At 28.9% G+C, this 27,326-nt stretch overlaps 1 protein-coding gene across 1 annotated transcript in view; it reads left to right on the forward strand.

The window, feature by feature from the left end:
* Nucleotides 1-2,325: 2,325 nt before the first annotated feature.
* Suv3 (Suv3 RNA helicase) overlaps nt 2,326-27,326 on the forward strand; it is a 65,372-nt gene continuing 40,371 nt past the window's right edge. Inside the window, exons 1-7 of the mRNA XM_075368131.1 lie at nt 2,326-3,100; nt 4,110-4,332; nt 7,854-8,022; nt 14,552-14,666; nt 21,447-21,616; nt 25,658-25,774; nt 26,676-26,833. Coding sequence (XP_075224246.1) covers nt 2,779-3,100; nt 4,110-4,332; nt 7,854-8,022; nt 14,552-14,666; nt 21,447-21,616; nt 25,658-25,774; nt 26,676-26,833 — 1,274 coding nt within the window. The 5' untranslated portion in view covers nt 2,326-2,778. The remainder of the gene's footprint in view (nt 3,101-4,109; nt 4,333-7,853; nt 8,023-14,551; nt 14,667-21,446; nt 21,617-25,657; nt 25,775-26,675; nt 26,834-27,326) is intronic.

Here is a 27,326-nt window from a genome sequence, read left to right on the forward strand (position 1 = left end):
TTGATATCTGTCCGTGAGGTTGATGGTTGTCCACTGCGGTCTTCATCTTCAACATTCATTCTGCCTTCACTAAAAATTTTATGCCACTGAAAAAATTTGAGCTCTTGACATAACCTCCTCTCCAAAAGCCTTCTGAAGCTTACCATAAGTTGTTATCGTGTTTTCACCCAATTTAAAGCAAAAAGAAATGGCATACTGTTGCGCAATATTTTGCGGTTTCATTTCTGTGACGAGAGACACAAACACGTGTTCACTTATTACAGCACAACTCACGACTGAGCAGTTGCATCAATGTGCCGCTTGGAGTAGAAGTAGCTTATAGACCAAGGTCAAAGATGTTGTGCCTACGCAAGCTGCAGGGTTGCCACATCTTGCAAAGAAAAATCAGTCTCATTACTTTATTGTCGCACCTCATATGTTCATAACATGAACATAACATATCAGCACATCAGCAGTATGCGTTTAGGCCCTCCCACCACTGACTGACTCATTTTCCATAATTACAACATTAGCATCAAACAATAAATAGTAAATAGTAGGTAGTCTACATTTTATTATATTAATGACTAATAAAATCATTTATTAATCATAATAAGATTTGACTATTTAAAAAAAAAAAAATGATGCCATACCAGTTGGGTTCAATGTTTACATTTATGATTGTTACTTACTACATTAGAGTAGATTCATTATTTTATTTGATTGATCTGTTCTGTCGTCTATTATTTCATTTCCATCTAATTTTATTTGATTAAATTAAATTTTATTTTCGTAGTTTTCATTCTGTCATCATGGAAAAGAAAAGGAGTAGACTCTGGAACATTTTTAGTGAAGAATCGGAAAATAAGGTGAAGGGCAATTTGTGCCTCTCTTCATATTCTGTAAAAGGTGGTTCAACAACAAATTTATTGAACACTTATTAAAAACACGTAATAAAAAAAAAACATCCTTCTACATATAATAGCATATTCCCATCAGAAATAATATCAACAATTATAACACTAACATCTACATCGTTAGTGTCAAATCTTCCTAAGTCTAGCAATAGAGATCAAGGGCTACAACAAGATACTGATTCTTCTCAACTCTGATTCTAATAGTAGCCTACAAAACATACAAACTTATTGTCATTTGTTAGGAGCCAATGAGTGTTTCTCTGAGTTTTCTCCAAATCATGACAAGTATTATCCAAAAGATATGCATAATTAAAACCGAAAAGAATGGAAAAAATGTTATTTTTAAACGTCAACGGAAGATAAAATATCATATTTAAAATTTTTAAAAAATCAGTAAAATAAAATAGAAGTTTTATTAATTGAAATTGTATTTTTGTATGGTGATAGTGATCTACCAGTTCAGTTGAGTATAGTTGTAATTTGTTCAATGTATATTTCATTTTTCATGCCATATTGGTAATTTTTTATGAAAATTTTCCTGGATTCATAATTAAAAATTATCAATTACAAAAGGTAAGTCAATATTTAATATTTTTCAGATTATAAATTAAGTAATAATTGTAAATAAAGACATTCAGAAAAAATTTGGTGGAGTGAATGGGTCGAGTATGTTTCATTATAATTTAATTTTTGTTAGAATTGTAAAAACTGCAGAGTCCTTTTTTAATGCTGTACGATGCAACTTATACCGAACGGTTTTTGCAACGTATGATACGGGTAACAGCCAAACACTATCGAGTAAGGAATATTTAGTAGTATTCTTCTTTCTTTCCCTGTTTAGCCTCCGGTAATTACCTTTCAGATAATACTTCAGAGGATATGTCGTAACAGGTATCCAACTGGACCCACTGGGTTGGTCTAGTGGTGAACGCGTCTTCCCAAATCAGCTGATTTGGAAGTCGAGAGTTCCAGCGTTTAAGTCCTAGTAAAGTCAGTTATTTTTACACGGATCTGAATACTATATCGTAGGTACCGGTGTTCTTTGGTGGTTGGGGTTTCAATTAACCACACATCTCAGTAATGGTCGAACTGAGACTGTACAAGCTGCACCACTTCATTTACACTCATACATATCATCCTCTGAAGTAATACCTGAACGGTAATTCCCGGAGGGCTAAACAGGAAAAAGAACGAAGGTATCCAACTGGAAAATACCGAATACATAAGAGTACTAAATTTTTTGTTTACAGCACTATAAGCCATCAATGAATTACACAAAATTTTTATATCGATAAACGTTTGAATAAGTCGATCTCTCGTTTAACACCTTGGGGAAATATCGATATATCGAATTTTAGTGTAAAATCTTTATATAACTGGATAGGGGACTTACAGCGTATTAGTTCTAGTTGAAGCATACTTTAGCGTTACAGAATAAGCGGCTGGGAACTAAATAAAACCATTTTACGCTTGCGCGACTTGGTGATGTTGGAATATTTATTTTATTCAAGTCAGATAACCAAAAGAACGGTCATTTTCGCAACACAAGCAGAAATCTACGGACAGTTACAGAAAATGAATATAGAGATAACTTCTGCATCAGTTTAAAACGTGGTATTGTCCCTGCTCTTACTTATCTCTGCGCTTGCGCAGTTTCATTTCATTTTAGTTCTACCACTCATTTAGTAGCGCTAGTTAATGTTTTTTACAATAAATAGATAATTACCATTCCAATAAATGGTCCCCTTAGTAGTTATGTATTATATAGAGAACTGTGTGAAAAAGTGACATAACCTAGTGTTAACGAAAATGTCTTAATAGAATTTACCCTGAGTTTTTTTTTATAGATATAATTTGATTGTGTGGTACCTATTAAACAGAAATGTTAAATTTAAGGAGGAATTTTTTTAGATGTAGTACTAATCATTGTAAATTTATACATAGCGTATTAATAAAAGCCGGTACCGAAAATAATAGACAGTCGGTTCCAGTATTTAGAGGTTATATTCAGAGACGTTTTAAAAAAAATTCATCCAATTTATCTAGTTTATTTGTTCCGATACCGGTTAAACATAATCCTGATGATATAAATATAGGAGCTGAACTAACTGGAAATTTAAATAAAGGAGAATTGTTAAAAATTTTGAATAAATTTTATCAGAGAAAAGAAATAAAATCACTAGCAATGGAAAGTGGATTGGATTGTAAGTTTAAAAGTGGTATATTTATAGTTTGCATGATTATTTTTCATAATCAGTTTTGTTAATATTTGTATTTTTGTTTTCACAACTTTGTTTATTCAAAACAAGGAAATAAATTAACCATTGATAACACTGGAATACATGAATATTTTAGATTACAATACATTTCTTAGCGGATTCATTCAACAAATATTTATCATGGGATAAATATTTTGGTGACTTGTAGAATGGTGTTTGGTGTATATTTTTAAGAAAAACTTGATCGAATTATAAATTGGTTACATCAACTAATCATGATGTCATGGTTTCAGTTTGTAGAAAGTTGCAAATGTTTAGTATTTGCCTTCTTGCACAAGAGGTGGACAGTTTTTCAGTAATGGTAATGTTTTTTTGACACTGTCCTTGCCACCATTCTGTCACAGTGGTCCATGGATGTGTCAGCTTACAGGTACACTAGCTACATGAACAAGAAAATTACGTGCCTGCATATCTTGACTGTAGATGCTACATTAGTATCTGCTAATTTACAGAATAATGCACAGATCAATCGGTAATAATGATCTCATATTGTATATTATTACTCATTCTGCTTTCTGTTACATTTCATTTTCTTTGTTTTCCTCATGTTTAATTTCAAATTAAATTTCTCACTTTTCAATAATTCCATATTGTTGTATACCATTATATGATTGTGATTTCATGTAAAGATCTACATTAAAAATATTTCTTATTAAATCTTCTTTGTTGTTACCTAACTATGAACTTTTTTTAGTATGTTTAATTATTTCCTTATATACAAATTGACTGGCAACAGGGTTAAAAAAACAACCCTTTTATTCCTTTCCATATTAGCGCTTACCTTTCTTGATCCATTCTAATTGCAGTTTTTGTTATATTTTTACTTCTTTAATCCTATATTTTATATCATATCTTTTCTTACATTACTTAAGCAAGTAAGAAGTTTTATAATTAGTTATTTTTATGGAATTTGTAATTGTTTTTAATTTTTCAGCTTATCTGCAACATCAGGCATATATAAGTTTTCGTAAATATTGTCTTGAAGCAGAAGCATTACCCACAGATCTTCATATTGTTATCAGTGATATTTTACAAGGAGCTGGACATGTAGATGATTTATTTCCTTATTTTCTTCGACATGCTCGTCAAATGTTTCCTCATTTAGAATGCATGGATGATCTTAAAAAAATTAGTGATCTACGGGAACCTGCCAACTGGTATATTTATTTTTATTGATTCTAAGTTAGTTTAATGATTATTATTTTAATAAAATAATAGTTCTAGTGTACAGAATCAAAGATTTTATTTAACAGCAATAAAACAAACTTTTGATTACCTAAAATTGTTTGACAGGAATTGGCAATGTGTTTTGTAATGATTTCCAACAATCAAAAGACTCGTTCTTCTCACTGTAATTTCTTTGGAGAGAAAGCGATTCATTCATAGAATCAAATTGCAGCAGGATGTCACGTATGTGTTTTCATTGATGCCCTCGTATCAGTTTGTTATATTTTTCCTCAAGTTCTGTTTACTGTTTTAATTCTTCTTTGCACTGCCATGTTTTTCATATATTGTTCTGTACTCAAGTTTTTAATTAAAAAAAACATTTTGTTATTTCCAATACAGTAACAATTTTAAAAAATTACATAAACATTTGGAGGGAGCTTCTAATGAAGATTCAGTCCTACACTGTTAATAAAAAGCGTTACAGATAAAAAGTTCTTGAGATCATTATGCAGCAACTAATAAAGATTTGATAGAAATAAAAACCTACTTCATTACTAAAAACTAAATATATATTTTATTTTTATTTGAATAAGTAGTTATCTTATTTCATGAAATGGATGTTTCCTGATATCTGTAAAATTAATTAATTTTTAGTTTTAGGCACTGTAACTAGAGCATTGATTTCCAAATTTTTCGCACACTGCCTACATTGAAAATCAACAATTTTCTAGCGCCCTCCTAAAATGTTTAAACTTACCATCTGTTAAAAACAGTAATTATTGTTTTTAAATGCGGAAATATCAGGAAAACATAAATTTTGCCTTTTTTTTAATCAGCCATCGCTTTTCTAGACCACCTGAACACCCCCAATTTTCTGTGGGCCTTCTACCACCCCTCTTGAAGGCCTCCAGCGCCCACAAAGGGGTTTTATCGCCCACTTTGAGAACGAATGCTCTAGAGCTGTGTGGGAAGAAGGAAAGTATGGTAATCAGTCAAAAAATGGGATATGCATTTCTCGATGTTTCATGGCCCAGGGACTCCAAAAACCAAAAAAAAGTTGGTGGTAATGTTCATATGTACATTCTTATGTACATGTATTGGTGTGTTTGAAGCTTAATAACTTTTGATGGGATAAACTGATTTTGTATAGAAATTTGTGTATGTAAGGTAATGTGTTGATGAAATTTTGGGGTCAGTATCTCCAGGGAGTGGGGGTTTTTGGGGGCCATTTTCTCAAAATTTTGCCAACATACCCTACTTTATATGCTCAGTATATGCTTGCATGCTTATCTTACCATTTTTAAAAAAACTCTTTACTTTCCACAAAAATTGGAAGAAGCTATCTTTTTATTTATTGCATATTTTTTAACTGATTTTTAAAAAATGTCTTCTTAGCATAGTAGTAGTGCAAGCAGCCTAAAAATAATACTTTGAGGGCTATATTGTGGGTGCGGTAGCTGATCATAGTTTAAAAAATCATTAATATATTTATAGTAATATATTTTTAATTTTTCAAATTGTTTTTGAATTTTTTAAACTTTCAGTAATAATATTACAATAAAATTTCATCAAGTTCTCCTCCACCCCAAAAAATGATCTTAGGAAATTTTTAATAGTTCTACATTTTTTAATGGAATTTTTTTCAGTTTCTTCCATTTAACCACAGTAAACGTAAAAGATCAGACAATTTTCTTTGAAGGTGATTTTGGAGGTGGGGACAAAAAAATACTGATTTTTTTTTTTTTTTTAATCTAAAACATTTTTTAGTGTATTTAAAAGATGTAATGATAATTATACAATAAATTTTAATTGTAAATTACCCCATCTCAGAAAAAAAAATCTTGGGTAACTTTTTCATGTATAATTATTTTTCCACTATATAAGAATAAATAACCAATGCCAGAAAAGGATTAAACTTTGTTGACAGATTTTTAAAATGATGGATCCAATCTCGACATGACATTACTGATAACTGTCATCATATCTTTTTTTTATAGAATGTTAATTATTGCTGGCAGTGATACATAATGAACTTATATAATGTTTTTATTTCTAAAAAAAAAAAAAAAACATTATGTATGCTACCAATAAATCTTCATCACTCACTCAAGTTATTTTATTTTTTTTTGAAAAAAATACAGGAAATGCCTTAATACCATATGCTAAGTTATAAGGTTTCAAACTGAGATTCAGTTGTGTTGGCTGAAGACCTATTGAAAAATCATACCTGACTTTATTAATAATAGACATACACTATGGTAATAAGTTATTTAATAAAAGTCAGCATGCAACACCATTAGTGTTATTTATCATGAACATGTTATTGCATAGCATAATTATCATTTATTATGTTCAGTACATCAAAATCATAGAAAAGAAGTAGCTTTTTTCCTACTTAGTAAATTTTCAAAATTACTTTTAAAATAATGAATGATATTTAGAATAAACATCCTTTATCCTTACTCAAAAAGGTAAGTAAGGTGAGCTCTTCTTACTCTTTGCAGAAGAAGTTCATTATTTGTATTAAATAATTAGTGTTAAGATAATTGCTGAATAAATTAATATTGAATAATAAAAATTGGTGATTAAATTATAAATGTAATTGTACAGTGCATATGAGTAACGTAATATACTATACATAACATGAGTAACTATAAATAATACAAGTTAATCAGCATTTCTAGTCATTAACATTTTTACAGACTAGTAATTAGCATGTCTACAGTTTCCACTTCTGATATTTAATCCTTGCTCATATAAAAGTTATGAGAAAGTTATTGTTTTATTTATAAATATTTTATTACAATACTATTTATAGTTTCAATACACAACAATTTTGGAGCTAGCGTACATTTTAAAGTGCTGAAATTTTGTTTTTAGGTAGTACATTCTCATGTATAACTTGATGTATTATTTTAAATTGCTAATTTATGACAATATTAGCTACAATGTATTTTATATCAAGCAATTTAGAATCATGATCTAATCTTCAGACTCTTTTTATAAATGAATATTTAGAAAAAAAATTACCATTACAATTATTTTTTCCTTTTGATTAGTATAACCAGGATTTTAAAAATTAACAGGATTTTAACAGTTTGTTGTATAGGTTTTTACTTACCTTTTTTATGAAATGATTTAGATATTTGTTTGTTCAGAAAATCTATAATAAGTTTCCATAATTAAGGTCATTTCCTTTATTATTCCCTATGAAATTTGGTAACAAGAAGAACCTGGGCTGAAAGAATCTTATTATACTGTGATATAACTGTTCTTACCAAAGTATGGAGTAATTTATTTATTTTAAATTTTGTATTATAATACACAATTTTATAAAACTCTAGGTCTTTTTGTTTGAATTAGATAGCACATGTGAGTTTTGTAGATATATAAATATATATCTAAAATATATATTTTTATATATTTTTTCCTGAATTATGCAAAATAAACAATGCTTATGTAAAGAAGCAATTAACATTAAATAATTTTATTGAGTTCTTTATTATTTCAGGTATCCAAATGCTAGATCATTGACAAGAAGGGTTATATTCCATGCTGGTCCTACAAATAGTGGTAAAACGTATCATGCACTAGAAAGGTATCTTACAGCTAAATCTGGAGTATATTGTGGCCCATTAAAACTTCTTGCTTCTGAAGTTTATAAAAAAGCAAATGAACTGGTGGGTTTTTTCTAATTACATAAACAGTCTAATGTGTTTGACAGTCCTGTGAGTATGTATATATATAAATTCTACTGAATAAACCACCTAGTATAGAATATTGAGATGACATATCTTACCTTAATTTTTCATGAAATTACTTTCACAGGATCCCGCATCCTCAGTCATTATTGAAGTAATTCCGTTATTGCATAACAAAGTTATAAAAATAAAAATACTAAAGCAATGGTAATTATGTATTAATTACATGAGTGCTTCTATCTGCAGTTTTTATAAAAATGTCTCTCTCAAACACTATCTGATGATTTATTAAATTAAATTTTGTTTGTATTTATATATGTAATATTTTTCTAATATGTTTTTGCTTATGTCATCTTTATTAATTTCTAATTTTGTGTTAAAATCCGAAGTAGAATGATTATGGTTTATTGAATGGTCTGTCATATTAAGTAAACCTAATTTATTATTTTTGTAATTCCTATAATATTCAAGAAAATTAGTTTTAAAGGATCTATTTGTTTTTCCTATATAAATACAATCACAGTCATTACATATAATTTTATAAATTCTACATAGATTATTTATTTTATTATTATCAATTCAGTAAAACAGAGTTGAGAGCCTACTACAAAACCTTCAAAAATCAGTTCCAAAAATATGAACCCCCAATGCTACTAATAAAGAACGAAAATGGTAAACTGGCCCATAATAATAAAGACAACATGAAAATCCTAGCTAAATATTTCAACAAACTCCTAAATTGTGAAGAATCGACAGAACTCCTAAATAACACCAACATCACCAGAAAATATCAGCCCTCCCACAATAAAAGAAGTCTACCAAGCACTGGCTGAGATGAAGAATTACAAAGCAGTGGGAGAAAATCAAACTATTGTAGAGATCTGGAAACATGCAGGAAGATCAGCAAAAATTGCCCTTCATTAACAGCTTGTCAACATCTGGATCAAAGAACTACCAGAACACTGGACAACAGCCCTCATTTTCAGACCCTAACAATTACAGGGTAATCTCACTCCTAGATATAACATACAAAATTCTTTCAAGAATCATCCTCGACAACATCAGTTCACAGCTTGAGAAAGAACTAAGAGAATACCAGGGAGGTTTCAGACCCTGGAAGAGCTGTCCCTACCAGATCATGAGTCTCAAGCTAATAATGGATTACAACAGAAAAAGAAATTGAGACATGATGATAACATTTGTAGATTTCAAGAATGTTTATGACTGCATTCACAGGGAATCCCTACTAAATATTATTAGACACCTTGGACTACATACCAAATTAATAAACATGATAAAACTGACCCACACAAACACTAAGTCGAAGTTCAGAGGCGTGCTCTTGGAACTATTTGAGATCAAAACAGGACTGTGCCAAGGTGATGGACTTTCACTGCTATTATTCAACTGCACTATAAAAAAGATAATGAGGGAGTGGCTTAAAAAGTGCCCCCAAAAGTAAAAATGGCTGAAAAATCAAAACAGACCGTTTTGGCTTTGCTGATGACTTGGCACTGCTAGCAACGAAATTAAATCACAGGTATTAGAACCAAAACATTGCAAATAAAGTTGGCTTCAAATTATAATTCAAAAAGACAGAAATTATGCCCCAAAACCAACACGGTTTAAAGAAGTAAACATAAATGTTAAAAGAAGTAGTATGTTAAAAGTAACCCGATTTAAATACCTCAGAAAAATAATAACAAACAACCTAAACGAAAAAACCTTGATCCAAATAAGAAGAAACAAACTAGCTAAAGATAAAAAATTAACCTGGAGTACTTACAGTAAAAAATTCCTATCAATAAACACAAAAATATGACAACCCTACATCACAGTTATAAAACCAGAAGCCAATTATACAGCAGAAACACTGTACTATGTGAACGAACAATCAAAGATGGACAAACTCCAGAAAGAAGAATTGGAAGAACCTCCATCAGTAAAAAGTACCAGAAAGACGGGCAGTGGTGGATTGTGCCCAATAAAGTCTTGTACAAAGTTAGAATCCATCGCTGATACCATCGTAAGAGGAGACTAGGATTCTTTGACCATATCATGAGGGCGCAAGATTTAAGACTTCTGAAACAGCTAGTACAGTACAATCTCGATTTGAAAAACACTAAGACAGGATGCTGAGAGAATCTGAAGGAAATTGGCCTTATACCAGAAGACACCACAGATAAGATAAAGTTAAACAAGAATATCATGAACAAAAATAACACTTGTTTCACACTCAGAAGAAAAAACTCACAGCTTGAACATTATCAACACTAGAAAGGGCACAAAGATTGGAACATGTGAAAAAATACTGGGAGGACCGCAAGGCCCAAACAGTTCCATTGAAGAGACTTTGATAATGGACTGACTAAAGTGATCTTATTTGGTCATAAAAGATAATAATAATTATTTTTGTTTTTTAAATATTTTATTATGCAGTTATTAGGTTTATGTGCTGGTTTAAGTATTGTTTGCTGTAAATTTTAGTAATATTCAATGATATTATTAGTATATAAATGATTTATGTATATTTTTTCACTGTTTTGTGTCTTATTACGTATTGTTTATAAAGTAAAGCTGTTTTTTATAAATATTGTTAATTAAAGTAGTAAGTATCTTATCCATTCTTAACTGATGTGTTTTATGATGTTTATTTCATCATTTAACTATGTGTGTATATGATTGCTCTATTAATCATATTTATATAACTGTTAATTTTATGAGAATAAGATGATTTGATTTTTACTTCCTTGTACAAAGTAAAGGAAGTATTGTGATTGCGTAAAATTTTGGTTTTCAAATTTTAACAGAAATATCATTTTGACCATCCTGAATCCATTTTGACTAGTTTTGGCATGATGTCTGTACATATGTACGTGTGTATCTCGCATAATTAAAAAATGATTAGTCTTAGGATGTTTGAATTTTGAATTTATGACTGTTGTAACATCTAGTTATGCACCTCCCCTTTTGATTGCAATCAACTGGACCAAAAGTCATGATAATTGGTGTATTTGTTTTATCTGATTTTACTATTAAAAGATTGTTTGTATTTAATTTGTTTTTTTACTGGTAAATTATTTGTTTATTGTTAAGTGGATTATTAGTAAAGTTTGTATTTTCAATTTTTTGGATATTGTAGATGATAATGTTTTCTAATTGTTCCTTATTTGTAGGATTCATTATATCATAACCTACAATAATGTTCTTAACAATGTTAGTTATATTATTATCAGTTAAGTTAAATTTAAATGTGTTAGTAATAACTAATTTTCCATTATCATTAAAATTGATATTTGTTAAGTTTAATAATTTATTACGTATGTTATCCAAATTTTCCTGAGAATGTATAAAATTAGGTTTAAATGTATTTGAATTATTATTAACATATTGTTTCTGATTAAAACATTCTGAACCATAATTACTTATATCTTTATCTTTATTTTTAATTTTGATTAAATTATAAATCTTGTTTTCATGAGTCTTTTTAGGTTATAGTTATGTTTTTCTATAATAATTTCAATTAGATTTCTTATATAATCAAAAATGAGTGGTCGTAAGCTTTTTTTTTGTAATTTTAAATGTGTATTATTATAATAGTTCAGTATTTATGCAATTTCTCCTATAGTATCCTTGTTAATCTCTGTTTTATTCAGAAACGTTTGGCAAAAACATTTGTTTTTATCATGGCTTTATTGTGCTGGAAATTGTTCATTTTTATGTTTATGTATTAAATGTTCTTAAAAAACTTCAGCAGATTGCAAGTTTTATAAGTTAGTATGCAATTATCATTATTTTGGTATTTTTATTATACAATAATGAAATTATTTCTTTCATGACTGAGGATGCAGAATCCTGCAAAAGTACTTTCTTGAAAATTAAGGTAAGATATGTCATATCCCAATATTAGTACTAGGTGGTTTATTTAATAGAATTTAAACATAAACATAAAAAATAGTTAAATCCTGAAAAAAATTAATTTACTATTCATGAATTTATAAATATTTCTGATGTAGAGAATCCCATGATTGTAAATCATACGGGTTTCTTCCTCTTCTTCCATAATACTTTATTTACATTTTCTGTAGGTGTGTATACAGCTCAGATTTAGTAAAGATCAGCAATAGTGAGGAGTCTTTTCATGCTTCAGTTTTTTGTTTACTATACAACTGTGTAGTTTTATTTTTATGTGTTGTATTTTTAAGATTTAATCTTTAAAGAATAATTAAAACATGATGCAATTTAAAATTCTACAATTTAAAAAAAAATTTAAGTTAGTATTGTCAACATTTTTTATTGTTGTTGATTTCATCTATAACATTGGACTATTAAAAATAACTTTACATTACCAAAGAAATTATTTCTAATTTATTTTTCCATAGGAAATTAAAAAAAAAGAAGAAGAATTGCAATGAAGCTGTAACACTATAATATTTTATTATGAGCAGTATTGTATGTATATAAAACTGCCAAAAAATAATAATTTGAACATTCACTTTATGAAGAACCCTCTTTATTTATCATAAAATAGCATTTTTTCAACTCAATTATATATTAGGCTATGTAAAATGAAAATAACAAATTATGTTAATGTTCTCAAAATATGATAAAACTTTCTTTTTTTTTAATTTTATATGGAACTTCTTTTCTCATAAAGCAACAGAAGTCATGTATCATTATAGATTTCCAGCAGCCTTGTTATTGGGTCTTCACGGTCTTAATAAAATCTTTCTCTGTGTTTGTTGCTAACTGCGCTAATATTCCTGAAGAAATCAGTATGCAAATGCAGAAAGTGTACTATTCGCAGAACATTCCATGGCTTCATCTTATACATATATATATATATATATATATATATATATATATATAAATTAATGTTTGTTTGTCTCATATGCATTTCTATACCATTTATCTGATTGCAAGGAAACTTTGGTGAGTTGTGGGCATGCCCATGAAGGTTTCTGAATTAGTTTGAACCTGCTAGGTGGTGATGGGGGTCGAGATATTTTGAAAAATTGTATTCATGGTCTGATCTGGCTCTTATTCAGATTATATATTAGTTATGTGAGAAAAAAAGTTTTTGCAAAAACTATACCCACTAGATGTTGCCAGTATCAAGATATTTATGAAACAAACAAATATACAAATGTACTTTCTTATTCTATATATGTAAAAGGCAATGTTTGTATGTGTGTCCGCTATAGATTAAAAAACTACTGTACCGATTTATGCATGGGAAAAGGGGAAAACAGAAAAAAGGGATAAGGGAAAGGTCAAATTTTGTGTGAAGTTCTGTAATGTCCTGTTTTAGCAAACCTTCAATTGTGTTCATTTAATCTATAATATATATAGTTTTAAAAAAATATATAAATATATATTTATATTTAAATATATTCTAAAATATATATAGATCTATGTATATACATACTCAAATCTAGCAAGAGCAAAGCATTGCTGGATCTGCTAATAGGATATAAAAATCTTTTGCACTAGGGTTTTGCAGTTTTTTCTTTTTAGTTGCCTAAAATTCCTTTTATAACCTTCATAAATTATTTCCACAGTGCTAATGCCTTTAGTTGGGTTTTCTTCAACTATAAATATATATATATATATATTTTTAGTTTTGAAAATTTAAATAATTCATTAACATATTGGTCACTTTGTTAACAAAATTAAATAGTATGTGAAATATAGACTACCAAAACATAGTAATTAACTTTTCATATTAATTTCCAATAATTGATTTTCACGGGATCCCATATCTTCAGTTGGTTTTGATTTCTATAACTACATTAAAACATATTTATTTTATAATTTTTCAATTTTTTAAAGTTGTATTCTGTTTTAAAATAATATGAACATATATGCAAATTCTGCTATCTGCTGTCCAAGTATGTTCATAAGATTTATATGTTTTTAAGATACTCATATATGATTTTAAGATTTATATTATTCCTCTGTACTGATAAATTATATCCGCACAATTAATGTATTTAGAATGTGGAATGCGTGTTGTCGCCATACCTCTGTATATATTTGGATCCACCCTGTGCCCTATTAATCCACAAATACTACCTGGTTTTGAGTAATGATTGTAGAAATTTTCAACAATTGTTCACAGCACTTTTGCATTATTTAATACGTTTAAAATTTAATTAACTTTTCAGTTTCCTGTTTTAACTTATTATCCATGGAGGTTTTTGACAATTCATTCACTAATATCTGTACACTGTGCTTTGTAGCTGTTATGCTTAATATTCATTTCTGATGTGTGCATGTAAAATCTTGGAGTTTAATTTCATGTTAAGTTGAGATGTAGGTTTAAATTTTGACTTTTGGTTATTTAATAATGGAGGTAGGATATAAAAACTGAGATGTATGTATAACATTACAATATCTCAGTGTAAATATTTAATTTGATTTCAAAATGTAATTGCTGTGTATGTGTGTTAAATTACACACTCTTTAATTTCTGAGTATGTTTAATTGTTGTAGATATTTTTTGTAGGGTACCCCATGTGATTTAGTAACTGGTGAGGAAAGGAAGTATGCTGTATCGCCTGATAAACCAGCAAACCATATATCTTGTACAGTTGAAATGACTTCTGTAAATAATAATACTTGTAAGTATATAATGTAAATACTACTTTGTGAAATTCAGTATTCAAAAATTTTTTTCAATAAATTCTGTATGTATTGTTAAGTTGAATCTGGTAATTCAAAATTTATGAAAAAAATACTGCATTAGTTGTAGTTATTTTTATGAAATTAAGAGTAATTTAAAAAAATAATCAGAGATTTTATTTTTCAAGAAAAAATTAAATTTTTTTTTAAGAAGTATCTGTTTTTCAAGAATTTTATGATGCCATTATTGTTTTTTATGGTTAATAATCAATATTGGTTTTTTGTTCAGAGATGGAAAAATTTATCTTTTAAACATATCCGAACAAAGGCTGAAACTGCACAAAATGCTGAAAGACCTTAAACAAAGGCTAAGCACATGTAAAATAATTATGTTATTTTTTTATCTCGTTTGATATTAATTAGTAAAATTTCATTCTATGAAACGCACTGAGTTTTTATATGAAGCTGTTGGTTTTATATATGAATATGAAAAGAAGAGTATTTGTGAATATAAACTGTGTAATAATATATTTACTGTAATATGAAGTATGATTATCTTCAGAAAATTGTCAGAATTGGCAAATTCTGTTAGAAATAGTAGTTGGGATTTAGAAGTCTTTATTTTATAAGTTGGAAGTGATCATGATATTACAGCATAGCTGCTGATATCTGTTGTTTTTTTCCAAAAAATGTCAGCTGTTTGTGTAATATTTGTCTCACATTATTTCAGTTCAAAATGTTTGTAATTCATCAATTTGCTAATGTCAACTTTTGTGTTTTTCTTAAAAAAATCCTATCGGAGCTTTTAATGCCGCTTAAAATTTTATTTGGCAGAACAGGAATGAAAAAAAAATTAATGATTGGCACAAGCATGGTGGTGATGGTTGTAGTGGATATTAGTTGACTGTGATAAATTAAAAAAACATTTCAAAATATTGTTTGAAGTGATAGAAATCTGTTTCTGTTGAGGGAATAGTATCAAAAGCTGGAATAACAACAGGGATTTACCACAGCAATCATTAATCATAAAATTCATTATGTATTTGTAAAAATCATTTAAGTATCTGTAGATGAGAAGAAAGCAAGAATGACTCTGATGGAAGACTGTATCTCTGTGGTTGAAAAAGATAAAAATTTTCTGAATATTATAATCATAGGAAACAAGAATAGTGTTTTTATTGTTAACTACACATAAAAATATCTGTTGTCAGAATGAAAATCTGGAGTATGATCAAGAAGCTCCTGTACTTCTCTCTTCAATTGATGTCTCCCTACAGTTTTGAAAGTTATGTGGTATGCAGTTCTTAAGAATAATTTTTTTTACTTAGGTTGGTATCTCTACTCTCAAGGTTACACATAGCACTCACTTGCTAAAGAACAAGATACTGTGGTCATTAATGCATGATCATGTTATAAAAGACTAAATATGAAACTATTTTGGCCAACTTTTGTAAAAGACATGTAGCAGCATTTGCAGCCTGCTGTGCTTATTAGCATGATTTCCAAATCTGGTATCACACATAAGAGCCTTGTTTCTGATAAAATGTTTAATTTATCACAGTTTTTGAGCCAGGAACGTGGTTTTCTGGACTAAGAAGATTCTCATTTTGTGTATAAGTCTAAGAGGAATCCACAACATGGGCTGGGATATCTTCCCAACCCATATTGTTTGGCCTACATTTTTTTGAGTATGTGATGGTGTTTCTTTTTTCAAATGTTGGAAAGATGGGTAATAAATACCTCAACTTCAAGAGAAGGATATTGTAAACATGTCTGTCTGGGTAATATAGCAAGATGGAGCTCTAGCTCATTTCCTAGATGAACAAATTCCAAGCTGCTGAGTCATCTGTGGTTCTTTACAAGCATCACCAGTCCCATTACAATGGCCACTATGAAGCTCCGACCTTGTCACATATGACAACTCATTGTGGGAAATAATCACAAAACCTATGTATCTGAAAATTGATACTCAAAAAAATGAAGAATTGTGTAACAGTGAAATCTTGAAACATACCTATAGAGATGCTTGCAACATGTCAAAAAATTACGTGGATACATGTAGGTCTATGTGTTCACTACGATGACGAACTCATAAAACGAGATAAAAATTTGTAAGTAAAAATGTATATAAATGTTCAAAATTTGTATAAAGTCCACAATATATATTTTTCTAAGAGTAAAAGGATTTATTGGAGATTCTGTATTTTCTCCTACAGAAATTTCATTTGGAAAAGTGCAAAGGAAGAGTTATATTGATTCCTTGATTTCCAGGTTATTGTCTATCATGAGTTCATTCTGAAATGCAAAATAATGAAAATGAAAATGTTTGTTGGTAGCCTTCATTGTCTAAAGGATGTAATCAGAAAGAAATATCGTGAAAATTAGAAACCAAACCGTTTTTTACATGACTGTAGCTCAGCACATCAATCTGAGCTCTGGCAAAAATGATATCTTACATGATTCAATTTAATATATGTATGGATCATCCCATTCTACCTACTGAATTTTACTTACCTCCTTATCTGAAATTGGTTTTGAAAGTCTATAAAAAGCAAAGGTCCCTAAGAACGGCCAGAAAAATTTCCAAAATCTTTTTGAACATCATTAAAATATGTAACTAACAAAGTTATATTTTGAAGGAAATATAATGCAAAATCTTTTAATATGTCTGCTATGTCAGATGTTAGTTGAGAGTACACGTTTCGCCAATGTAACTTTCTAAGTTGCTGACATAATAGGAGAATTCTACTACTTAATTTTTTAATGTTAATATAACTTAAGTAATTTTAATTGAAAAAAATATTTCAAGGTAATAAATTACAATAAAATAATAAATAAAATGTAAAGAAAGATATTCAGTATTACAAGCTTTATTAAGAAGAAGATGTGTGTTCAGGCAGCGCTGCTGTCTGGCACCATGTGATATTAAACATTCGTTTTTTCTTCTTTTAACATAATTTGTTTGTATTTCATTAAACATGTTTTTTATTCATTAATTAAATACACAACATGCAAACACATGATATGGCCGAGTCACCAAGCTTTAAACTGCTCTCAACTGTTCTTTAACATCATTAACTGCTAGTTCTATATAAAGATAAAAAGTAACTGGGTTAGGGAACATGCTTGTCTGACTCCCTATTTTATTACTGCTTCTTTCTTAGTCTCTTTGATTATTACTGTTGCAGTTTGGTTCCTGTAAATGTTAGCAATTGTTCTTCTGTCTTTATACTTGAACCCTAATTTTTTTTAAATGCTGAACATTTTATTCCAGTCTACGTTATCAAATGCCTTTTCTAAGTCTATAAATGCCATGTATGTTTGTTTGTTTTTTTTTTAATCTTCCTTTTACTATTAATCGGAGCGCTAAAATTGCTTCTCTTGTCCGTATATTTTTCCTGAAACCAAATTGGTTTTCTCCTAACACTTCTTCCACTTTATTCTTAATTCTTCTGTACAGAATAACGCTAAGCTATTTGTTCTATATTCTTCAGATTTATCTGCTCCTGCTTTCTGTGGTATCATGACAATAACATTCTTTTTGAAGTCTAATGGAACTTCCCCTTTCGTAAATATTACACACCATTTTATATAATCTATCTATCGCTTCCTCACCTGTACTGCCCAGTAATTCTGCAGGTATCCTGTCTATCCCAGGAGCCTTTCTGCCATTCAGAACTTTAAATATTCTATTAAATTCAGATTTCAGTATTGTATCTTCCTTTTCATCCTCTTCAACTTCCTCTGTAACATCAGTTTCTAATTCATTTCCTCCATATAACTCTTCAATACATTCCACCCACCTATTGACCTTTTCTTTCATATTGTAAATCAGTGTACCATCTTTATTAACACATTATTAGATTTTAACTTATGTACCACAAAATTCTCGTGAACTTTCCTCTATGTTCTGTCTATTTTACCAATGATCATTTCTCTTTCCACTTTTGAACACTTTTCTTTAATCCACTCTTCTTTCGATAATTTGCACTTATAGTATCTCTTAATTGTATAGTTCCTTTTACCTTCTTCATCAGTAGCTTTCTTATACTTTCTACGTTCATCCATCAGTTAAAATATATCCTCTGATATCCAAGGTTTTCTACCAGTTCTCTTTTTTCTGTCTCAGTTCACTTCTGTTGATTTAAGAATTTCCTTTTTAATATTCTCCCATTCTTCTTCTGTATTTTCTACCTTGGAATTATCTTTTTTACTCAAACCTCTTGCAATGTCCTCCTCAAAAATCTTCTTTACCTCTTCCTCAAGTTTCTCTAAATTCCACTGATTCATCTGACACCTTTTCTTCAGGTTTTTAAACTCTAATCTACATTTCATTATCATTAAATTGTGGTTGCTATCAATGTCTGCTGCTGGATAAGGTTTGCAGTCAACAAGTTGATTTCTAAATCTTTGTTTAACCATTATATAATCTGTCTGATACCTTGCAGTATCATCTGGCTTTTTCTATGTATATATTCTTCTATTATGATCTTTAAACTGGGTGTTGGCAATTACTAAATTATACTACGTGCAAAACTCAAAAGTCAGTCCCATCTTTCATTCTTTTGCCCAGCCCGTATTCACCCACAATATTTCATTCCTTGCCTTTTCTGATGCTTGCATTCTAATCTCCAACTATCATTAAATTTTCATCCCCTTTTATGTGTTTAATTGCTTCATCAATTTCTTCGTATAGACACTCAACCTCATCATCATCATGGACACTTATAGGCATATAGACACTAACAATCATTGTCGGCTTAGGTTTTGATTTTCTCTTTGTTAACATTGATTCTATCACTAAGTATTTTGAAATACTCTGCTCTCTTCCCTGTTTTCTTGTTCATTACAAAACCTACTCCTGCCTGCCCTTTATTTGAGCTGTGTTAATTATTCTAAAATTACCTGACCAAAAGTCGTTTTCCTTTTCCCACCGAACCTCGCTAATTACTACTATATTTATATTTAACCTATCCATTTTGCTCTTTAAATTTTTTTACCTACCAACCTTTTTTTTGACTTCTAACATTCCATGCTTCGACTCGTAGAATGTTATGTTTTAATTTTCTGGTGAGCCCTTTCTTAGTAGTCCTCACCTAGAGATCCGAAAGGGGGACTAGTTTACCTCTGGAACATTTACCAAGGAAGGCGCCTCCATCTTTGTTATGTGAAAATGCAAAGAGCTACATTTTCTTTGAGAAAAAAAACAGCTGTAGTTTTCCATTGCTTTCAGCTGCGTAGTATTCCGAAGACTGAGTGATGTTGATATGGGTGTTAGGGTCCTCCTGACCTCCATCCTTAACAACTACTGAAAGAGCTGCTGCCCTCTTTCACGAATCATTCTTTAGTGTGGCTCTCAACAGATACCTCTCCAATATGGTTACACCTTTGTTCCAGCTACTCTGTCACTGAGCACTCAAGCCCCCCACCATTGGCAAGGTCTTATGATTCACAGAGTGCGATGCCTTACATAGCACCATGTTGAAATCTATGCACGAATTACTGGTGACTATAACAGATTAGTAAAACTGTTACATTTCACCAAAGCATTGAACATGTTTAATATACATAGTTTTTGAAAAATAAATTATTCTGGAAATTTTTTCAAGCTACTTCATGTATAAGTGCTGTAGTTAGTTAGTAAATGAAATGAGGTAGTTAGTCCATTCATTGTTCTGCATCTCTGCCTGTCCCATGATGAATAAATTTAGACAGATTTAAATGAAATATTGGAATTGAATTATTTGATGTTGGAGAAAATTACACAAGTAAGTTTTTCATTGATCATCCTCTTGTTTTAAAATGTTTATTTTTTCAAATTTTTGTTGTTTTATGAAACAAAAAATAGGGTAGGTTTTGGAAGAATGAAATGTCTGTTATACAACAAAAAAATTAATTTATTTCATTTTTGTATGTTGTCTGCTGAGATTAGAATTTTTTAAAATGTTATATCTTGATTCATTTCTTGCTAATTGGATGCAATTTCTATTAATAATTACATATGTTTGTTCTAATGTGTTTAAAACATTGGCTGGAATGATTTGAAATTGGCTCAACAGGATGCATTATTATTTTACATATTGGAGTAAATATTAGATTTTATTTTGTCTAAAACTTTATGCAGGGAGTGCCTACAGTCATGATGAAATAAAATACTTTTATTTACTTTAGGAAATTCATAAAAACATTTTATGAAATGAAAAAAAATCATTAAATCATTTTAATGTTTCTTACCCAAGGAAGCATATTAAATTTCTTTTAACAATATTTAAATCAATCACAATTTATTGGCTTGTTCATCTAGTTGTCTTTTGACATATTTAATGTCTGCCTTTTGTGGTGTAAGGTAGCTTTTTATAGGTAAAATAAAAATTATTTGGTCTAATTTGTTGCTGGTCTCCATGGCAGAGTGGTAATCCCTCGGTCTTCCATCTGGAGGTCCCAGGTTCAATTCCTGGTCAGAAATGCCAATTGTCATATGCTTCAAATTTCTAACTTTGTATTCTCATGTACAAGCTTTTTCTGTAAGCTATTGTGAATTAATTCATCAGTCCAAAATAAAATTAGATTATAAATGATAATAGAACAATTAACTATTCTGCGTAACTATCCTTTAAAACCTGGGTAAGATCCTGAGTGTTTTCAACGAGGAATATTGAATACTAAAATTGGGTAAATAAAATTATTACAACTATTCCATTTGAAGAATTTTTCTCTGTTTTGTGTATATTTATTATCTTTTCCTATTTTTAATCTAATTTAAGAAAAAATAATTGCAGATGAAGTTGCAATAATAGATGAAATTCAAATGATGAGGGACAATGCAAGAGGTTGGGCATGGACAAGAGCACTGTTGGGAATTGCTGCAGAAGAGGTACATTTGTGTGGGGAAGAAGGAGCTATAGATCTTGTAAAAGCAATAATGGCTACTACAGGGGAAGAAGTTGAGGTAAATATAGTATTTTATATTTTAATACTATCAATGAGCAAATTTTCAATATCCTCCTGCAACACTGCATTTCAAAGGTCGAGATTCTTTTCCTTTAGGGTTATCCTATTCATAGTTCTTTACTATAAAAGTTCAAAACTCCACATGTACATTTTTAAAGAATTTTTTTCTGATTCTTATATATTGTTAGTGATGTAGTGTTTTAGATTTAACAGATTTCTTTCTTGTGCAAATGCTCTCCTTGCTTGTGCCAGTCTGCTTTTGATTCTACCTTACTTCATCCATTTTTTGTAATCTTATTATCTGAATAATAAAATTCCACAACCTTTTATTATTAAATTCATTTTTTTAACCTCCATTGGTGATTGTGTTGTATTTTCTACAGTTTATATTACACAATTTTTAAATAATACATTTTGACTTCCCTTGATTTCCCTTTGATTTCCTTCAGTAGTTACTTCACTCCTTTAGTTTTTAATTCCTGTTCTCTTTTAATGCCTGTATTCCTTCTTTTATATAACTTGAAAGCCAACATTACAGACTACATTGTTGACTTACTCCATAATACATTAGAACTTACCTTCCCTTATTTTCTACTCTTATAATGTCATCTGATCCTTGTAAAAATGTAAATAGTTCTCGTGTGTTGAAGTTTTAAATAATTTTTTTATTCCATTCTGCATTACCAAATACTTCCTGTAAATCTATAAATGCAATTTAGGTGGATTTAATCGTCTTACGGCTATTCTTTGAAATTAGTATAAAGCTCAAATTGGCCTGTCTTGTATCCATGCTTTTTTTTTAATAAGGGTCTCATCTAATAGATCATCTAACAAATATTCTGTTCACCTATAAACTATAGAGTATTTTTTATAGATAAAATGCCAAATGGATGGTACAATAATTCTCATACGTATCCACATTTCTTTCTTTTAAATTTGAGGGTATAATCTCCAATCTTGATAAATTATGAAATTTATCAGATTGTACTACTCATTCACTTGTAAACATTGATCACTGCTGTTTTTATTTTTTTCTTTGTCCCTTTTGAGATCTCTGTTTCTTGAGAATGTTTTTTTCTAAATTTTGTTTACAAGAAGAATATAACAACAGAATCACCTTTAAGTAGAATAATATTAAAAATAATAATATCTTTACAACACATAGAAGTTACTAATGTTATAAATATCCACAAAATAAAATTATGGATTAAAATACTTATACCTCAGAGTCAGGCTTTATTTTCCATGTACCCATTAGTAGAATGTTTACGGTATTATTTTTGTGCCATACATTAAAAGTGTTTCTCAATGTTTTATTAACAAACAGGATTTATTTTAATTCTATATTTTTACTTTTATTATTAAATTCATTTTTTAACCTCCATTGGTGATTGTGTTGTATTTTCTACAGTTTATATTACACAATTTTTTAAATTTCAAAAAAAATTTGCTACATCAAATTTTTACCATTTTCATTCTTTACAATTTTTTTCTTATTGTGTTCTACAATTTTATATCTTTTACTGCTATATATTTATTTAAATTACAATAATATTTAAATATTACTAAATATTATTATTTTAATAGGCTTTAAATATGATATTTAGAAAATTGTTTAACTTCTAAGTATGAAAATGATGTGGCCTTATTTTACAGATTGGAGGTGTAAGAGACCATTTCCAATTTTTGTGAAAATCTATCTTTTACATATCCATTATCCAGCATTTTCTGCTTTGTCTAGAAAACAAAAGTTCTCTCCTAATTTGTAAAGAATATATATGTTAAAGTAACTTAGCAGCTCTGTCCTGGAACATAAATAATGTGGAATATGTTTATGGGAGGAAGCTTCAGTCATTCAACAGCTACACATTAGGAATGTCAAATATGCCACTCACTGAAGTAGTATAAGACATATTTTTCATTAAATATTATTAATTTGTAAAAATTGCATAAATTGTGTGTTCTAAAAGAAAAAAAAATAGGCCATTTTTTTAAAAATTTGAGTACATATATTTTACGAAATGCTGGAGGAATTAAGTGATTAACATATGTGGTACATTGCTATCAATCTGTTAAAAATTTTTACCGGCTTAAGGAAGTAATAAGTAAATTAAATTTAAATTATTCAAAACTTAAAATTGACATTTAAGAATATATTTAAGTAATAAACAATTATACTAAAATAATAGTTTCGTTATTCAACAGTAGAATGGCAAGTGGATATTTATTTTATTTCAGGGACAGACAGTAACAATTGTCTCAACAATTTTAACAATTGATTGTTTTTTATTAATTTATCATGTTAAAAAAAAAATTGTATTGAAGAGGAGGTGTAGACTCTGTTAAGGTTTTCAATTGAGACAAAAAAAAAAAAAAAAAATAGTAAGTGATAATTATTATAGTAACAAGCGTTAACAATAAATCAGTATATCCATACTCCCAAAAAGTAACAAATAATAATACTACCAATACTCATATTAAATGTAGCGTACAACAACATAGTAATTGTATTATGTGTGTATAACCTACCTACAGCTTAGGAGTAGTAGAGCTATATAATTGATGCATTAGAGCTACTGTTAAACTGACAGTGTAATATATATCATAATATATTTCTTAATACAATATTATTATGTATATTATTATTATGTAATATATATCATAATGTATTCAATTTCTACTATTATATTGTTGTTTATATCTTTTAGAATATTATAAAATTCAGATTGTAGTCTTCTCTGAAATCATATAAATCTCTTTTCCACCTGTTGAACTTTATTGCATAATGTTTCTGTTTGATAGTGTTCTACACATTCCTGTGAACCATTAACTCTTTCTTTTCTGTATAGCAAAGGTTTTCTTTCCATCTACACCTCTGATGAGGCTTACCATAATTTTTTGGGTCCAACCCAGGACATATTTTTGAAATTATTTAAGTCTTAACAGTTTACTGTTAAGTAACATTAAAGTTAAGTAAACATTAAACTTTATTTATTCAGTTGTATTTTTCACTAAACATGGCTTTTTTCAGAAATGATTTGTTTGTTTTAATCACATCATAAAATTCACAACAAGAAAGTTCTGAATTAATTTTAAAATTTAGCAGATGTTTAACAGTAGATACTGAAAGTCTACCCCTTTCTGCAGACCAATTGTATCCCGTAACTGAAAAAACTCTCAACTGGAGCAGATGTCCCAGGCAAAGACATTGCGAACTCAACCACTTTAGAAATATTGCAACATGAAATATGAGTCTTTTTGAACACCTTAAAAATTCCTTTCCACTCTTCTTCAATAGTATCTGGTACTTTTTCAGAACTTGAACCACAACCTACCCTTTAGTTTTGAATTACCTGGTTCAACAATGTATGTTCATCAATTCTTTGACAAAAGATGGTATAAATTTGTGGGTTTTTTCTTTCCTGAAGTTGACAAATTAATTCAGAATATGTCTTAAATGCTTCTGTGATAGAATTAGCTTCCAATTTCAGAAATAAGGTTATAAATAACTGTAGAGTACCATATAAAGATTTCAAAAACAGTTCACTTTCTACATTTTCAAAAAAATCAAATAATAATTTTGGGCATTTGTCACAAGATAAGAAGTATGATTCTAGGCCATGAAAAATGGAAAGAATTCTTTCTATCGCAGGTAAAAAATTACAGAACCTTGTGCTGCTATGAGATAATACTTTTTTGTAATCGGTTTCCACAAATTCACAGAACTCTTCACAAGTTTTGTTACTGTTACTGTATATATGTGAAAATATTTATAAATTTTTATAACAATAAATTCTACGTCCAGGGATAGAGAATCACATGCTGTTTGTACTGAATTGTGTACAATCTGGGGTGAACAACCAATTGTACCTAGAACTTTCTGAATGAAAGAAGAAACTACTATTACATTTGGAGATCAGTAAAGCATTGCTCTGATCCATTATAATATTATTTGAACTGGTAAAGTTTATGTTTGTACTCTTAACATTTTTTTAAAAATATTTTTATTTTAAAAAACTTATTTATTGTAATTTTTCAGGTTCGAAAATATAAGAGGCTTACAAAATTGCAATTGGAAGAAAATGCTCTTGTTTCGTTAAGTAATATCCAGGATGGAGATTGTATTGTGTGCTTCAGTAAAAATGATGTCTATTCGGTAAAAAATTTGTAAATCTTTATAGTTAATTTATAAGTTGCATTTCAATCAGGTTAAGATTTAAAAAATATTCATTTCTTATGAAATTGGTTTTTGATATTTGTCACTAAAGGTAAGTACTGTTCTGCTAAATACTACTTAAATACCGCATTTTATTTATTAAATCATGCTTCCGACTGCACAAACTATAGCAATCATACTTTTATTTTGGATGAGAATTGAGTTTTGTGGCCAAGTATGGCCAGAATTTAAACTTGGAAGAGTATGGATAAAATGCAAAGCTTCCACTATTTTTCTTCTAAAAAAGTACTATTTGGTTATTTATTTTAATGCCTTCTGTTATGATTTTTCCTCTTTCTTCTCCAGAATTCATTCATTCTTTCACTATGCTTTTCATTCTTCTGTACAGCACATGTACTCTTATTTATTTTTTTGCATTCACTTCTACTCTACAGATTTTTCTCTGAATTTTTTTTCTATCTTGACAATCTTTTATTTCTCTATTTTCTTTATTTAGTTCTTACTTTATTTGTTTTGTGCATGGAGGTGGAGTTTTATATTTTTTAAATTTATCAAAAAGGTTTTTTTTTCAATTTAACTGAATCCATTTGAATCATGTCCCATAAAATTTAGTCTTCATTTTTAGATTGTGGTTTCTAAATTTTCAAAAGTTTTCTCTTTTTTTCTTAAATTTTATAAATTTCTTTATTTGACTTTATTCTGTATTCATCTTTTGTTTTTCTTGGGCTGTGGATCATTTTAAAAATTTTCGGTTTAGTTTTAAGTCTTATGTTTTATTTTATGCCAGTGTATTTCTCATCTAGAGGTTTAAGAGAACTTTTAATTTTTTCCCATAGGATTTTTATTTAATCAACTTTTCTACACATTTTTTTTTTTGTAGGTTAGCCGAGGTATAGAAGCAAGAGGCAAGGAAGTAGCTGTAATTTATGGAGGTCTACCACCTGGTACTAAATTAGCACAAGCACAAAAATTCAATGATCCTGAAAACTCATGTAAAGTTCTTGTGGCTACAGATGCTATTGGCATGGGACTTAACTTGTCAGTTTTATGTTTTTCTGTTTATTTATATTATACACTATTTAGCTCTATGAATTACTTTTGTTAACAAAAAAAAAAAAATCTTTTTTTTTTTTTTTTCTTTTAGTATGTTAAGTCTGTTGAGGAAAATATTTTAATGAAAGTCTTTTTTATTATTAGTTTCACTGGATTTATTTTGTGAATAAATACCACATTCATTACTTACTGATAAATTTGTCACTCAAAGAAAATTTTTGATCTAAATGTTATTTGAAATTTTGAAAAACACTTTATGAGTGCTTATTATTTTGACCTAAATCTTTTTGAGTAATGTTTCTATATTCAGCTGTCAAACAGTTAATATTGTAAATATACTTAGATATATATTATTTTTATGAATCTTTTCATTTTTGTATTATATTACTTTATTAAAATTAATTTTTCAAGATTCATATAATTCTCCTTAACTATTAAAGTATGTTTAAATTTTATTAAATAAACCATCTGGTTCAGA

The sequence above is a fragment of the Lycorma delicatula genome, chromosome 1, assembly GCF_047948215.1.
Source record: "Lycorma delicatula isolate Av1 chromosome 1, ASM4794821v1, whole genome shotgun sequence".
Lineage (NCBI taxonomy): Eukaryota > Metazoa > Arthropoda > Insecta > Hemiptera > Fulgoridae > Lycorma > Lycorma delicatula.